At 40.1% G+C, this 17,902-nt stretch overlaps 1 protein-coding gene and 2 non-coding genes across 3 annotated transcripts in view; 1 reads left to right on the forward strand and 2 right to left on the reverse strand.

The window, feature by feature from the left end:
- Nucleotides 1-16,280, reverse strand: part of LOC148096365 (uncharacterized) — a 101,115-nt gene extending 84,835 nt beyond the window's left edge. Inside the window, exons 1-2 of the mRNA XM_087836395.1 lie at nucleotides 16,247-16,280; nucleotides 14,828-14,914 (exon numbers count right to left, since the gene is read on the reverse strand). Of these exons, the coding sequence (XP_087692521.1) occupies nucleotides 14,828-14,914; nucleotides 16,247-16,280 (121 nt within the window). The remainder of the gene's footprint in view (nucleotides 1-14,827; nucleotides 14,915-16,246) is intronic.
- Nucleotides 860-978, reverse strand: LOC148096376 (5S ribosomal RNA). The gene has a single exon (XR_015717293.1). It is a non-coding gene; the product is annotated as a 5S ribosomal RNA (ribosomal RNA).
- On the forward strand, nucleotides 1,298-1,416 carry LOC148096377 (5S ribosomal RNA). Its single transcript, XR_015717245.1, has one exon. It is a non-coding gene; the product is annotated as a 5S ribosomal RNA (ribosomal RNA).
- Nucleotides 16,281-17,902: the final 1,622 nt, after the last annotated feature.

Genomic DNA, 17,902 nt, shown 5'->3' on the forward strand with positions numbered 1-17,902 from the left:
ATAAACTAATATAAGTAACCACTGGTTGCACTGATGTGATTAGACTCTTGTGAGTCATCAATCTCTCAAATGTCCTTCTCTCTCCTCCAGGGAAACATCTTACCGACCAGAGCTGCAAGCCACTTCCTCCAAATATGATGAAGATGTGAGATTTTCAGCAACAGGGACGCTTTCCTGAGTTTCAGGAAATGATTTGTGGTTAAAGTAGCAGGACTGTCGAGCACATTTTTATATTTCAAGGTGCCGTTTTTTTAAAAAGGAAAATATGACAGCCAAAAACAACAACAACCCCCCCAAAACTCCACAACATGCAAACTTCAGTATGAATACTAAGATGAGAGGACAGGGATGCGGTAAAGCTTGCTCATTGGTCCAGTATTGGCCGTATGCCACATACATGATCTGCTGAGACGGTCATTCAGGCTCCATGCAGATGAACTCAACACTTCCTTTGCTTTGTACCCTGTGCAAGTCTGTCAGATCGGTGCATTTATATGAATATGACGCAGTGTTTTATCTTTTTCTGTAAACTATAAACCAAAACTGTTTCTGTTTTTTATAATTATATTAAATTCTTGTTTTTATTTTTTTCTCTAACTTACTTCATGTCTCCATGTTATACTCTGCAATAGTAATGTGATTTGTTCATTTAATCTATTATTGACAGTGAGGTGCTGCTTTAGGTTTTATAGTAGTTACTGTCAAAAGGAAACATAACTTAAATATTCCTTGATTAGCATCTAGGAAATGATCAGCGAGGCGCTTTTGTGCTTCAAGGAAAGCAGGAGGAAACTAGAGACTACAGGAAGGAGTAGTGACAGTTTTAGCGCCCTCTGCAGTTTGTGTGTGGAAGTGCAAAAGCTTACAGCACCTGGTATTCCCAGGCGGTCTCCCATCGAAGTACTGACCAGGCCCGACCCTGCTTAGCTTCCGAGATCAGATGAGATCGGGCGTGTTCAGGGTGGTATGGCCGTAAGCGAAAGCAGAGCTCAGAAACAGCATTTTTATACATGCTGTAGCGACACACGCACACGTTTTCTCTTCTATATAGAAGTTAAAGTCTCCAAACGACAAAAACGTTTGAATTACAAAACACACGGTTCTATAATAATCTAACGTGTGTTATTATGGAGATGTTATTGTGGGAAAAGTATTTTTGCAGCTCAGTGTTGAAGCTACCGTTAACAACGAATAGCTGCATGCTTTCGCTGTAACATATGGAATTTAACACAATACTATATTTGAAACTGTGTGACATTTGCCAAGTATAAAAGGTGTTTTCTAGGGGGCTTCCCTCGCTTACGGCCATACCACCCTGAACACGCCCGATCTCGTCTGATCTCGGAAGCTAAGCAGGGTCGGGCCTGGTCAGTACTTGGATGGGAGACCGCCTGGGAATACCAGGTGCTGTAAGCTTTTGCACTTCCACACACAAACTGCAGAGGGCGCTGCTGCTCATGTTTATGCTCAAAGGCATGAAAAGTTAGATTTCTGGGTAATAAAATATTTTTTCTATCTTTTTAACATGAGAATATTATATTTCCATCTTGTCTTCCACAGTAATCAGATTAATAATGAGACAAAAGTAGAACAAGGAAAGAATAGGCCATGTATCTCACGTTTAAACAAAATTGATGTTTTCTGAAAAATCTCACACAGATAAACATTTACAGGAAATTACTTTTTCTTCAAAACAAACATCAAAGAGTCTGTGGTTTTCTTTATTGATTGTACTTGAGTAGAAGCTGTAAAGGAACATTTCTATTATTCTCATTTAAAGTGTTTTTGTTCTTAAGCATATGCTTAGTTTCTCTTCGAAGCGTAAAAAGGATTAGCTTAAAAGCACTTGTTGGATTGACCAATATTTAGAACAACAGAAAGTCCAAGGAACTCACTGTAAACCATTTTAAGCCATTTTTATACACTTACAGATTCGGTTCAAACAATCGTTTGTAATTACAAGTTGTTTTAATGTGTTACCACTTGGCCAAGGACTGGAAGAAGACCAAAGAGTCCCCCTTAGATCAGAGGGCCAGAGGTTGCACATAACATTGACTTCTCCTCAGCAGCTGCCCCCAAAATTGCTCTAGATGAACGATTCACGATTGATGCCAGCTGTGCGTTGCCATGTAAATAGTTTGCATTTCATGTGTACCTGCACATGTACTTGCTAAGTACATGTGAACAGATCTTGAATAAAAAAACAAAACAAAACATACTTTTAATTTGTTTTATTGAAACCACTTTACAGAAAGTACAATTATTTACAATGAACTGTACATGCAACACAGCAGTTTTATGAATATTCAACAAGAGCAAGTTTCATTTGGCCCTGGTTTGACAACCACACTGGGGCACATGTTCACCAAAACACAGCACACCTTAACATTCCTATCAAGCAGTGTTGTGTCTTCACCCTCACATGATATGAGTAACTCCTGTCCACAGCCTCCGTGACATGGTGATTTTGTTGTTGGTCTTCTGTCAGATCTTCATCTATCCGGTCGTTAAGTGATCACGTGACGAATCCTACTTCCGGGCCTAAAGTAGTCTGCGTTTAATATGGCTTTTGTGTTGTTAACATGTTTAATGTTTTGTATTTTCTTCTATTTAATCTCAAAAAGCTCCTAAAACAGTCAGTGATCACTGTTGACCTCCCTCAGCTTTTATTACCGCTAATTATTTATTTAAGCTCAGTTTTTAAAACCTTAGGATGTAACTACAGCCCAGCCCATGCAGCAGTATGTGAATAACTAACCTCGTATTGTGGATGGATTATCTCAGTTGTTCTCCTGGCTGAAGTTTGGTCCTTTTACAGTATCCTGCCATGCGATTACATTTGTTCCTGACCACCGAGAACACTCACATTAACTTTTATCGAGTGGGAAAAAAGTTAGCTTGTTTATATTATGCTAACATAGCTGTGTCGCTAGCGGTCACGTAGCACATCATATACCAGCTAGCCAAACTTCAGTAACCCTACAAACGTCACTGCTGTTTAGTTTTCTGTCTTCATTTATGTTGGAAGTGATAACAGAGCTGTACGTTTTAATTTGTTTCCAAAACCCCGCAGTCAGGACATGCTATATTGTATTTAGATAGAAGCTAGCGAGCTAACTTCCTGCTAACTTCTAACTCCGTTAAATAAATAAATTCCGTTTTCATGGATGCCTGGATGTTAAACTCAATTGTTACACCTGGTAGAGCAGAACGCTGATCATTTTATTAAAGATGAAAGAATTTAGACAGTTTTTCAACTCTCAGTAATGCCATAGTGATCGTTTGATATATGGACCTGCAGCGGAGTTTAGGCCCAGAACGGCTAGTGACGTCAGACTTAACGACGGGATTACTTCTGCACGGGGCACACCTTCAGACTCTGCAGCTGCATAACGAAAGCCTGTAAGATAAAATTAGTGTATACACATAAGGTAAATGTATACCAGTATTCCAGGTGCGTGATTCATCTGAAAGTTATGTGCAGATTAGCGTACAATGAGCGCAATTTTGTATGTTTTTGGGTGCTATTTTTCGCTTTCGTTGCACTCGCCTTGTCCGAGTCTCACCGTTGCAATCCAAGCCTGACGTCTTCGTTTAGTAATATCGGATACATGAGATCCCTCCCGTTGCCTCCAGGAGAGGAAACGATGAAATGAGAGCCCATTTTCCAGCTTCTTGCCTTCCCTATTGTGTGATCTAACGTTGCAACCGACAACACAGTACCTACAACCATAGCTGACGTTTCCGTGTGCTTTGTTTGGCCTACTGGCATGGTGGGAGGGGGCGTGGCTCCAAAGCCCTGATGTCTGGCTCCGCCTCTGCTCAGCTAGTGCCTGATAGTGATGTGTGATACCACTGATTTCCTTTACCAAGTAATACCAAGTAATATTCAGGGTGGTATCGACGATACTGATCCGATACCGATACTTTGTACAAAAACTTATTTTATTTATTGTATCTCAAATTATAGCATCATAATGATTACAGGACATCAGATTACTTGTTCTTATCACTTAATAATGCAGAGTTCATCTTATAGAAATAAAAAAACTGAAGTTGTGCGCTATTTGAACACCTTGCCTGCCTGCAGCACTAAAGGACTCCGTGAGAGAGTAAATTAAATTTAACTTTATTAATCCCTCGGGAGGGTTCCTCCGGGGTTTTCACACAGCTGAATAAACAGAAAATGATTAAACAAAGTGTGAGACGGTCGAGAGTTTACGTCAGCGCCCGGTTATATTTTAGATAGCAAGGAGCAGACGGCAGTTTCACTCCACCGAGGGAGCTCGTGACGTATACCCGGCTTTCTTTAGACCGCGAAGGCCGGGTCCTCAGGTGGAAGCAGCCTCTGAATTTGGACACTCCCGCTGTTTCCGGGCCGGCCAATAATAATGGTGACATTTAATGTATTTTATCCGATAAATAAACCCTGTAAAATGTATTTACCCCCCACAGCCCTTTTCAATGTGGCCACAACACCTCACTCTTGGAGCACTTTTTTGCCACATGTATCGCAAACCACGTCTCAGCTGTGGAGGTAAAATACGTCCGCACATGACTCCAATTACGCTCAGCCATTGTTGTGAGTGCGCACGCCCGTGGCTGCGAGACATTTATACAGCCTTCCTTCCTTCCTAGTTCCTTTGAATGTAGACAATCCGAATGTTATAGTTTCTTTCCACTGTGTTCCTGTTAATGATAAACTACAAATTTACTCTAAATTACTAAAATATCGATATTTTAATGTGAGAATCGATTCTAGAACATAAATGATTGGTATCAGAGGAATCGATATTTCAGGATCGATCCGCACATCACTAGTGCCTGAGCTCGGATCATAGCGAAATTAGGGGGAATTTAGGACTGTGCGCTATGTGCTTCGAATATTGTGTGTCGTTTTCGTTTTATACAGTTGTCAGTCAGGCATCTAACTATGAAACAAATTACACTCCAAAAGACCCCGGGCTTCTGAAACAACAACCCGGGCTTAAGCCCAGTAAGCCACCTCCCGCTCCGCTGATGTCGTGAACACAGCAGACCTGAGGCAAGTGAACTAAGAGGTTATTTATTATTAATGACTGAACAGGGACGGCCAGTTTTCTCCCTAATATTATAATGCTAATGTATATCAGAGAGCTGTTAATAGAATTTAAAGCACATTAAAAACAAAAATGTATCTTTGTGGGAGTCATTTCAAATTAAGAGACATGGTCATCATTAACATCACAGGGTGCTTGTGCATAGAAACACATCAACAATCAACAGAGAGCCATTTATACTTTTTGTTGTCAAACTTGCTTTGGTGCAATAAACAGACGCTGAGAGGCAGTCACGTCTCGAGGGACTGCGTTTATACAGGAAGGGTTTATTCATTATGGTGTGTGCATGGGTGGGGCCCACACAGTTTTTGAACCTGATCTCTGCAGCAGTAGCAGTGAGAGCAATGACTGCATTACATTAGGCTACATAACCGGAACATCAGATGCCTGCATTTCAAAATATATAACTGAAGAAACAACAGCATAGACATTTGGAGCTTTACTTCTTTTGGGGACATCCGTGAAGACTCATCAGTCTGAATATAATTTATAAGCAGCATCGTGACTGCTGCGACAGATTAAGAATATGACACATATATAAATGTGCCCAATATATGGGACTCAACAAAACAGCCATTTGAACTGTTACCTGATTAGGGCACGTGGATGATGGGTCAGCAGTCTGGATGACTCATCTGATGGCATCTATGATCGCCGTAGTGCCACTTGGACTGTTAAAAATGAGAGAGTTTCAAGGTAGGACTCTCTCTCACCGCCTGTGTGCATCGCATCACCTCTGGAGGAGGCTGAAGGTAACCACGTCTTTGCGTGCTAGCTCCTTGGAGGGAGCCCAAGGGGGGTCTTCTTTAATAGTGGCTCAGATTTGGGATCTATTTGGCAAGGCGCAAATAGATCTTTTTGCTTCCAGGATAAATACTCACTGCCCCCTGTTCTTCTCCATAATCGACCACGATGCACCCTTGGGCTTGGACGCACTAGCGCACCAATGGCCAGACGTGCTCCTGTATGCATTTCCCCCAGTGGAAATGATATCTTCAGTTCTAGAGAGAGTGCGTTGGCAGTTCCTCTCTCTGATTCTAGTGGACCCTTGGTGGCCCACAAGGCCGTGGTATGCAGAGATAATCAGCCTGCTAGCAGCGGGTCCTTGGCAGCTTCCTCTCCGCAGGGACTTCCTCTCTCAGGCGGGAGGAGAAGTGGTTCACCTGGATCTGTGGCACCTTCATGATTACCTGCTGAGAGGTTAAACTTGATTGCTAAGGGTTTGCCACCTAGTGTGATAGCGACAATTCAGAGCGCTAGGGCCTCATCTACTAGAGGCTTGTACACTTACAAATGGCGAGCCTTCGAGCAATGGTGCCAGGACTGCCACACTCTCCCATTTCAGTGCTCTATTGTGGATATGTCTGTGAAGGTTCTCAGTCATCCAGGTCATCGTAGTCAAGAAGCTTCTTCAGTTCTGAAGAACCTCTCCGGATGAGAGGTGAAACATCTTCAAGCAATCTAAAGAAGTCCAGACGCTTTTCTTTCCAAGCTTCTTAGACCTCTATTGTGGATGTTTTGACAGGAGCTGTGGGAAAAGGGCCTTTCATCTACGACAATTAAGATTTATTTAGCAGCTATATCTGCTTGTCATATTAGCTTTGACGGGGTGACACCAGGTGCAAATTCCCTTGCCATACGTTTTCTGAAAGGGGTTCGCCGGCTGAGACCTGTGCTTAAGTCCAGTGTCCTTGCTTGGGACTTGTCTTTGGTGCTGGAGGCCCTTTGTAGCCCCCCGTTTGAACCCATTGAGTCTGTGGATATGAAATTTCTTTCATATAAGACTGCATTACTTCTTGCTTTGGCTTCGGTAAAGCGAGTGGGTGACCTTCATGCGCTGTCTGTGCATCCGTCCTGCACACAGTTCTCTCCTGATGGCCACAAGGTCGTATTACATCCAGATGCTGCCTATTTTCCCAAGATCATGCCGGTATCTTATAGCTCAATGGAGTTTGAGTTGCTGAGCTTTTTCTCCCCTCCTTTTGCATCTGAGGAGCAGAGAAGTGATGTGTTGGTCGCGAACAAAATGGCTCTTAGAGCCGGATCTTTGACGTGAACGACGCGAGCCGGCTCCTTATCGCGAGCTGTGTTTTTTTTTTCTTTCTCTCACCCTCTCTCCCACTTTTTTCCCGCTTCACTCCGCACGCGAGCCTTGTGCTTTGCGCTGGGCAGAGGGGGGAGGGGCGGTAGTTACACTCTCAGTAGCACAGGAACAGAGCGGGAGGGAGAGAGAGAGAAAGAGAGCCAGAGACAACAACTTCACATTAGAAAGGTATAGTAATCATCCACAACTATTTTCAGTTGTGGATGATAAAGGATTCAGAAAGTTTATTCATGCAGGCCCATATGACAGAGAATATGCATGTTATTTTGTTTTCATATTTTAATTTATATTTAATTGTGTTGTGGTTTGCAGTGTTTTGTGTTGTTTCACTTTAAATTAGTTTAAAAGAAAAAAGCTGAAAATTTAAATAGTTAAAAGTTGAAATGTAAATAGCTGGTTTTTGTATTATATGATTTATTTATTACATTTTATGTGGAGTGAATAAATAAAAGTATATTTACGGTGACCCCTACAGACAAAGTACGTACAAAAGACAACAGAAGTGCTCCAGGATGCTAGGGGGCAGTGTTGAGCTTTTGTTACCTCGTGGCTACACAAGCCAGCAAGTACCAACGACCAGATTTGGTGTGTGGTAATAACAGGTAAATGAACTTTTTTTTTTAATTATTTGAATATATATGAGTGCTTGTGTATAAATACACAAACAATACACATATGCTTTCAATTGTGTAATTTAAGTGATTTAGGTAGCTCTGTTTTGGAAGTTCAGTTCATGCTAGCAATGTGTTTTGGAATTTGTACATGTTTTGTCTCTAGGGGCCACCACATATATTTATATATAAATAAATATAAATAAAACGCTTTTTTTTACATTAGTAATTCCTTTTGTGTATAATTTTATATTGTTGTTAATAATAAATTAATTAAAGCAACAAAACAACCTGAAGAGCTGGTTCGGAGCCGAAAGAGCCGGCTCTTTTCAGTGAGCCGAACCGAAAGAGCCGGATCTCTAAAAAGAGACGGAAATCCCATCACTATAGCAGAGGAGGATGCATTCTCTTTGTCCAGTGCGTGTGCTACGCACCTACATTGAGCGCACTCAGAATGTGCGTTTATATGACCAGCTGTTTGTCTGCTTCGCTAATCCAAATAGAGGCTGTCCCTCTGGATTATAGAAGCTATCTCACTGCATACGGCACCAAAGGTCTTGCTTTGCCCCACGGGGTGAGAACTCATTCAACCAGGGAGATTTTTAAATGTTTTCTTTTTACCAACCAGCTCCTCTTTGATAGCTGCCGCGTCCATCTTGTGCTGCCTGCAGGTGAAGTGATGGGGGAGGGGGAGTTGTGTTCAGTGAAGGAGAGAGGCGAGGCCAAGTAACGTTGCGTAGAGACAAAAGTGGATGAAAGAGAAGCAAAATTGGGGCTCCACAAGTATAATTATAATGTAACATAGACAATATTGATGTAAACGATATTGTCACATATATATCGATATATTTAAAAGCTCGATATATATCGCCCAGCCCTACTGCTGAAAGTTCTTTGTTAGTTGTCTCTGCTTATTCCCACACATGGAGCAGATAGAAATCCAATGCAGTCCAGATGAACTCCAGCACTAACTCAGACCCCAGCACTAAGACAAAATCTGTAGCCCCTCTCTTCATCAATGATTTTAAAACCAGCGAGTGTTTGTGGTTTTACAAGAGCTTTGTTTTAAGTATAAAAAATTCTCTGGAGCAGCAACTTGTTTTTTTGTAGATTATTTATTGAATGCTGAAAGACAAGTGATGTCTGTGATCTGAGAGAACAGGATGAACAGCCAGTTAGAAAAAATGTCAGAATGTAATGTTTACTTATGCAAGTGAGACAAGAAAGTCAAAAGTTGTTTCCATAACTCTTGTGATTGTGATATTTTTCCACATTCACTTACAAACAATTCTTCCATATTTCCTTAATAATAATATTCCCATTATTATTTATGCAAACTTTACAAAGTCTTAAGAACTCCAAATCTGAAGAAATCCAAAGCAACATCATGAAACAATGATAGAAAGATCACAGTGAGTACAGAGCAGCTCTCAAATCAACAGCAGCATTCGAAGTGTACAGGTTGAAGAACACCGTCGATTTTCACACATGCAATTTCAATGTGCTTCTTTATCATTTCACCTTTGTAGTTTTTTTTGTCATGTTGCAGTTTGCAGTACAAAAGCTCCATCTCTTCAGAGCTTCTATAAAGATTGTCATTTTTATAAACACGTTGTTTTCCTGTACAAATAGCTTTAACTTTGTCAAAAGTGCTAAAGATGAAGGTGTTTCTTTCTTTATCTTTACCATTAACATCTTTGATCTTCCTCTTGCGTATTAGTTTATCACATGACTCTTCTGTTTCGATGATATGCTGGTTTTTGAAGTTGTCAACACGTTTGTCATCACTTTCTTGTGCTGATCTGCTAGAAGAAACGGACGACATTTTTGTGTCTGGTTCGATGATACGCTGGTTTTTGACCTTCTTAACATGTTCGTAATCCACACAGAGCACAGTGACAGAGAGCACCACCGGCAAGAAAATGGAGAGCTTCATATTTCTATTTTGAAGACAAAAAAAGAACACTGACAAGAGTAAGTAAAGTAGTCGGTTTGTTTGTTTATTTCTGAAACGTTTTACCATTTGAACATGCTCACACATTAAAACACATTTAAAATACACATTTAATACGACAAACTGGATGATCCCAGTTGGATGAACCAAAACAACAACTGGTAAAGATGTATTACTTTTACCTCTTTCTTCAGTTAGCAGAGTGATTTGTTGTGCAGTGCAGTGTTTGGTGGGAGTCGGCTCTCTGACACAAGGATCAATGAAGATCTTCAGGGAAGGAAATTCTCTGAAATGTCAGATTAATTGCTATAAGTTAATAAACTAAATGGGTGAATGAACAGCAGCTGCATGTAAGATCAGTTTGAATGAAGATGAATATTTGTTTAAACAGATATCATGTAAAGTTGACTGTATATGATACATGCAAGTAAAATATGAAAAATAGGCATGTTAGGAAAGTAAAAAGTCAACATGCATCTAAAAGCTGACATGTTTTTTTTTGGAACAAACGAAGTGAAGCAGCCAAATACTTGTGAGCAATTAGGAGGATCAGCCCACCTGCTACACCTGAACCAGTTGACTAGCACTCTAATTTCTTAGCTCCAGGTTTTACTTCCACTGCATCATTCTATCTGATGTGTTTCTGCCATGTCTGCCACATCTATTGGAGCTCACAATAGAAACGTCAAACATTTAGGTGTTGAGGTCAGTTGGCCTGTTTACAATGTTGACAACAGCAAATAGAACTTTTTTAAAACTTTGTTTTTCTCTACTTGTGTTACAAAAGATAACATATTATATTCATTATAATTATAATTTAAGTTTAAATAAAGTTTTAATTTCTTTATATTTTTTATTATATTAGTAATGAGGTTTGTTTAGCTTTGCACCAAAATAGATTGTAGAAATAGGCTTTAAAATGCACTCAAGTACATTTTAGAGATTTTATTTTCCTCACTTTTGAGTAAAGAAGTTGAATCAGTTTAATCTCAAAGTTTACTACACTAATTTTAACCCAAGCACATGTACTTGTACTTAAATGATAAAAAATATGTTTTTTGTTTTTTTTTACCACATCTGCACTCATGAGAAATTGGACAAACTAACATCTTTTTAAATATAAACATTGTTTTAAATACTCGGATGAAAAAGTTAATCGTGACCTGAAGTTTTATTACACTCAAGTAAAAGATTATGCAAAAGTAAAGAGACATAAAATCAAAGTTAAAATATAACAAGTCTAAAGACTGACCTGTGTCGAGCTGAGGATCACTCAAAAAGGACCATTAAAGAAAGCCAAGGGACAAAAGTAAAAAAGATCAGTGATTTTCATGTCAGCCCTTTTTATACTTCACAACTGCCTTAGCCATAAATAGATTCAGCGCACATAGCAGCAGCTTAGCAACCACATTTCCTGTCAGCTTCGTGTCTTTGAGCCCACATATGGCATATATACATCAACATGCAGCGCTACACAAACATGACTGCAAAAAAATAACTTAAAGCAACTTAAACAATTTATAAGCAGTTTGTCTGCATGGCCAAATATGTAAAGATATTAGTCTCTGTCTGTGTACAGTTTTACACATGTTTGGTTTAATACTTAATAGCAAAAGCTCGTGAATTTTTAATTAATGCACCAAACATAATAAATATTACATGAAGTTGATTAATAAAAATGTTCCTTGTAATTATGTTAAAAAGTGCTCTGATGTTTTTGGAGCTGACAGAGTGTACCGAGCTCACAGCTCCAGTGTTCCAGCTAAAATGTTTTTTATGTTAACCAGTTAGATTTGTGTGTTCCACATGTTGCATTTAAGAGTTTTGTGACATTTAGCGTGTTTGGAGTCTATAGTTAGTGTGTAGTGTAGTTGTTGTTTTGTTTGTCAGTTATACTGATGAATGTCACAGTTGCACAGTTGGGGTGTGTTTGGCAAGAATCTGGCGATACAATATGTATCACAATACAGGGGAGACGATACGATATACCGCGATACTAAAAGCCAGATGATATTTGTGTTTGTGTTAATTGTAGGAAAACTCGCAGTAAACAGTCTAAACTCTTAAATGTTTGACATGAGCAATCTCAACTAAAATAGAGGGATACAGTTGACTAGAGAAAACAAGTTATTTGGATGTGTTACCATTTGGCCACGGTCTGCAAGAAGACCCGAAGTGTCCCCCTTAAGCTGTGCATATACTGTGTGATTTTTTTTCAGTCGCGTTATTCAGCTCCTGCTCAACCCTGTATGATTGAATCGAAGGGGTTAGAACAGGGGTGGGCAACTCCAGGCCTGGAGGGCCGGTGTCCCTGCAGGTTTTAGATGTGTCCTTGAACCAACACAGCTGATTTAAATGGCTAAATTAGCTCCTCAACATGTCCTGCAGTTCTCCAGAGGCCTGGTAACGAACTAATCATGTGATTCAGGTGTGTTGACCCAAGGTGAGATCTAAAACCTGCAGGACACCGGCCCTCGTGGACTGAGATTGCCCACCCCTGGGTTAGAAGGTCGTAGGTCACGATGCATGGTCTCACAATATGTGGCCCGATGCTCTGATGCGACCTGAGTGCTCACACTGTGCGTCCACAACGTGAACCTTATAACACTAAATCTGTCTCTCCCTCTCTATCTTTAACACACACACACACACACCACCATCAACTTTGCAAACTTGCTAATGAAAAACATTGACCAGACAGCTGCAATTGAGCAGCAGTGTCCATCCAACTCTTTTCACGATTGTTGCGGTCGTGATAATTTTGTGAGGCCACATTGAAAAGGCTCGGATGAGCTTCCCAACGTTCTACAAGTTGGGCTTCCATCGCTTGTGTCCAGATCACACACTGCACTGCCATGCTACTTTGTATTTTTCATTTCCATTTCTGTGTTTGCGTGTGCAGTGTGACAGGTTGTGTTAAATCAGCTCGTGGCACCGCTTCAACGGTGCGATACCCTCATGAGGGGCGACCAGAATTTCTAACAGGTTTGAAGTTCTGGCTGCAACCATATGATTGCTGATCGGGAGCTGGTCGTGAGGTGTTAATTGCTTCTCGTTACCTCATGTGTACTACACAATGCACGACACACGACTAAGGTGAAACTTGGGCCGATTCCCAAAACGGTTGCACGACTGAAAATTCATCTTAAATTGGGCCAAAAATCCCACAATCTGGCCCAATTTTTGCTAACCACTTTGACCAGCTTTAGATCAAAGGGGATTTGTCATTATTGTGAACTGAGAGGATCCCAACCACAAAAAAACAATTTCCTTCTGGAAAGAAAGCTTTCTGGGCAGACTAGACTATGACTGGTGGTGGAAGGATCATGCTCCGGGGCCAATTTGCTACCAGTGGTACTGATCAATTGCACAAAATGGATGGAAGAATGAAGGAGGAGGACTACTAAAGTGAGTTTACAATCCATAATTGAAACTGACCTTCCGAGATAGAAAACTTCTATATTCAATGTTTCTCCAAATCCTCATCCTCGACTTATTAGTAAAAGAAAACAAATTTCATTATATAATATGTTCTGATGACATTCAGTTGGATCTGATTTACACATCAGAGGTTTGGTCAAGTAAATGAACATTAAAGAAAGAGCAGAAAACACTGCATGAGAAAATATTCAATACGTGACTTTCAGCAAAGCCGTGCTGTCACACTGTGGCTAGACTGAGGGTTTGTCAACCGTCAGATGACACTGCATCACAGAATTTTTGCTAACCACTTTGTTCTTTTCATGACCACAACTCAACACCTTGTGAGTGTTTGCAGCCTGGTAATGCACCGTGTGCCAAAACTGTGAACAACTGAATCTGTTCTGAGAGCAGAAGAAACTTCTATGAATGCAATAACTCTAGATGTTATCACACTAACTAGATACGTGATAATGCAATCTTTGTGTACCAAATGCCACACGCTGATATATATTTTTTCCCAATAGGAAAAGGGAGTCATGTTTTATTTTAAAGTTTTGTTGTTTTTTTTTCTTGCATCCTTATTTCTTCCTGCACTCAAGGCCCGGTCACAGTCCACACCTTAACCTAAAATTCAGTGCAGGGAACTTGAGAGAGCTGTACTGAAATAAATACCACAAACCTCAATGATCTGAAGAAACAATGTAAAGAAGAGTGAGCCAAACGTCCTTGTGAAACACTGATAGTCATACAGAAACAATTTGGTGACGCTATTGCTGCTGAAAGGTGGCTCTATAAATGACTGAATCCTGGAGTGTTCTTAGTTTTTCAGAGTATGCTATAGATTCCTATGAAAACAATCTTTTCCACATGACTGTATGTTTGTTTGTTTTCTTGTGACTGTGCTATGAGGATTAAGCTATGATTTTCTTAACAGTGCATTAGCAGCTTGAGAATGTTGCCTGATTAACAGGAAGTTTTAAAAGACCTGATCAAATGTCATACAGGAAATTGTTGTCAGTTAGCTCAGTGCAGGTTTCCCCAACCTGTGTTTGAATTCAGACTTTACATGTTGTCCGGTTTCAGCCAAGGGAACTGAAAAGTATGCTGAGGATAAATGATCAATTAGGCAGATGTAAATGAGCAACAGCTACAGGCTGGAGGCTCTGACATCACATCTGATGGAGACCCTGGAGAGCTGGTCTTCGGCCCCAGGTGAGCTCACTGCTGAACCCCTTTCAGTTCACCTACTACACCAACATTAGGGTAGATGATGCTGTCATCCACCTCTGACATCAATCCCTCGCCTGGAAAGTGTTTGGGGCTCTATGACAATCATGTCCTTTGATCTATCCAGTGCTTTCAACACCATTATACCCACAATCCCGAAGGACCAGCTGGATTACACAGGTGTGGACCATCACCACATGGATCCTGGTGAGTCTTACCAACCACCCTCAGTACACAAGTGCCCATAATTATGTGTCTGAATGGGAATTTTGCAGTATAAGCACCCTGACTCCATTTTTATTCACAATATGACTTCTCCTACACTTTTGATAAATGATTCCTGCAAAAGTTCTCTGATGATTCAGTAATTACTGGTAAATGGGGACGACAGGAAGTACAGAAGACTGACTGAGGACTTTGATGACTGGTGCCAGCAGCTCCGCCTCCAGATTAGCACTGGGAAAACCAAGAAGCTGGTAGGACAAACATTCTCCACCTAAGAAAAGTGAACAGGGAATAAACATTAAGATTGAGGACTCAGAAGCAGTGTGTTCATCTGACCAATAACCAGTAGCAGACACATCTCTACATCAACTGTTCAGAGGAGACTGTGTGAATCAGGCCTTTAAGGCCAAATAGCTAAGAAAACACTACTATGGAAGATCAACAAGCAGAAGAGATTTGTTTGGACCAAGAAACACAAGGAATGGACATTAGACCAGTAGACATCCATGCTTTGGTCTGATGGGTCCAAATTTGAGATCTTTGATTCCACCTGCCATGTCTTTGACTGATACAGAGAAGGTGAACTGATGGTCTCTACATGCATGGTTCCCACCATGAAGCATGGAGGGGGAGGTGTGATGGTGTGGGGGTGCTTTGCTGGTGACACTGTTGTGGATTTATTCAAAACTGAAGGCACACTGAACCAGCATGGCTACCACAGCATCCTGCAGCGACATGCCATCCCAACCAGTTTGCGTTTAGTTGGACCACCATCTTTTTTTTTTTTTCAACAGGACAATGACCCCAAAGACACCGCCAGGCTGTGTAGGAGCTATCTGACCAAGAAGGAGAGTGATGGAGTGCTGAGGCAGATGGCCCGGCCTCCACAGTCACCTGACCTAAACCATATCGAGATGGTTTGGGATGAGATGGACCACAGAGTGAAAGCAATAGAGTCAGCAAGTGCTCAGCACCTCTGGGAACTCCATCAAGACTCTTGGAAAACCATTTCAGGTGACCTCATGAAGATCAAGAGTGTGCAAAGCAATAATCACAACAAAGGGTGGCTGTTTTTAACATTTTGGTTTGCTACATCATTCCATATATGTGTCATTCATAGTTCTGATCCCTTCAGTGAGAGTCTACAATGTAAATAGTCACAAAAAATGAAGCACAGTTTTGTCTTAACCAGGTAACTTTAGGGTTAGCTCTGGGTTTTATGTCCTACAAAGATGATTTGCTTTTTACTGGGCTATATTGCCATGGTAACTTGTGCTTTAGACCCAATCTGTCCCAGACTGGAGCCATATCTGAATTCTCTTTTTATATTCTGTCTTTACTCTTAAACTTTGCACCATTCCACCGAATGAAGCACAGACTGCATCTGGAGACAAACCAAAGTGATTCCACGTCTCTTCTGTTAGTCTGTGAGAGAGAAAGCTTTAACATTTGAATGTGTCCAATCTGACGTTTCAGAGCTCTAATGTGTAGCAACTGCCTTATAAATAATTAACTCAATTTAAACTGTTTAATCATCTCTATGTGCTAAATGCTCATTTTAATGCAGCGTTAATCTCATTGTTTTAACAGTGCTGCATTTTACCTCGTCTCTGATTGGAGCAGGCGGCACTCATCATGTTGTGTGGAAGAAGACTTCAGCTGAACAACAACAGTTCAGTTCAGTTCAGTTCATTTTTATTTCAAACATTTCAAACATGAGCCTTCACAATCATTACAATATATTATTCCATTATTTGTTTGAAAAGGAGTAGGTAGAAGTATTTACTTATTTGTCCCTCAAGTTTTACCTCTCATTCATTTAAATTTTTTTTTTTAGTCTTAAATTAAACAAACAACATATGAAACAAAAGTAAAGCAAAACAAAACAAAACATACATAAATCAAAAACAAGAAATTAGCAAGCCCCACCACAGTATCGTTTCTTTCATATGAAAAATACAGAAGGTGGATATTTGCAGATACACAAATTATGGAAAAACAAACAACCAAAACAAAACAAAACCCCCAAAAAAGAACCACAACACCATTACCAGCAACATTACCGTCCTGGGTTAAACCCGTTTTCTTCATTGTTATACTTATTTAAAATTAGGTTTTTATATTTTACTTTAAACTGTTTTATGTTTTTACTGTCTTTTATTTCTTCTGTTAGACTGTTCCATAATTTAACTCCTGCAATTGAGATAGACATCGTTCTTAAAGTTGTTCTAGCACTTTGTATTTTTAAATTCCATTTCCCTCTTAAGTTATACCCACCTTCTCTTTCTATGAACAATTTACAGATTTCTTTTGGAAGCAATTTATTTCTTACTTTATACATTATTTGCGCTGTTTTAAGCTTCACCAAGTCTTGGAATTTAATAGCTTTCATTTTGACAAAGAGTGCAAACACATGACATATTACACCCAAGTTAACAAAAACTAAGCCAAATGCATTTTCGGTATTTTAAAAAAAATATTCTGATTGTTTACCTATTTTTAGACACATTTGTTTTATTTACATAAAAATAATTTCAAGTAGCTGCCTGCAAATATGCCTCTTTACCATTAAGCCAGGTGTGAATGACAACCTGCAGCTGCATGCTGTTGTGGTCATTGGTGTCACATTAGGTTTTGAACCACAAATGGAGACGTTTCTTAGAACTGCTGGACTAGTGATGTAGGTATTGATGCAAATGGCTGCTTAAGGCGGCGCTACAGCAATGTATAAAAACTGAAGCTTCCAGAGCCAAATGTTATTTGTTCTTCTGTGAGTGAGGTGAACTATAACCTGCTCAGGTAGAATTTAATAACAGCGAGTCTGAACTGCGCTTGACTTGATCTCTGCTCATCTCCAGGCTTCACTTCTCATTCGGTAAGAACTCGTTGGCTTTTGCATACTTCCAAGAAAGAAACTTACTCTCCTGCCACACTTATACTCACATTCACTATCCAGACATGGGCTTCAAAACATGCTGGCATCATCTGATCTGGGTTCTGTGAGGATGCAAATAATGCATAAGTATTGCAATTACTGCATGTCGACACAGAGGCCTGTCTTCATTGATTCATGTACAAATCAAGTTTAACTTTAATTCCACTTTCAGGGCATTTGATTCACTGAAGTCATCTTCACCACCTGCTCTTCCAGACGACGGACTCGTGCCTGAACACCTGCAGTTAACCAACCAAACACTGATCAGTGAGGTAAAAAATAAAGTATATATCCTCATTTGAAAAAGTGTGAATTCAATCTTGA

Source organism: Neolamprologus brichardi, chromosome 23 (assembly GCF_056152115.1).
Source record: "Neolamprologus brichardi isolate AB-2024 chromosome 23, ASM5615211v1, whole genome shotgun sequence".
NCBI lineage: Eukaryota > Metazoa > Chordata > Actinopteri > Cichliformes > Cichlidae > Neolamprologus > Neolamprologus brichardi.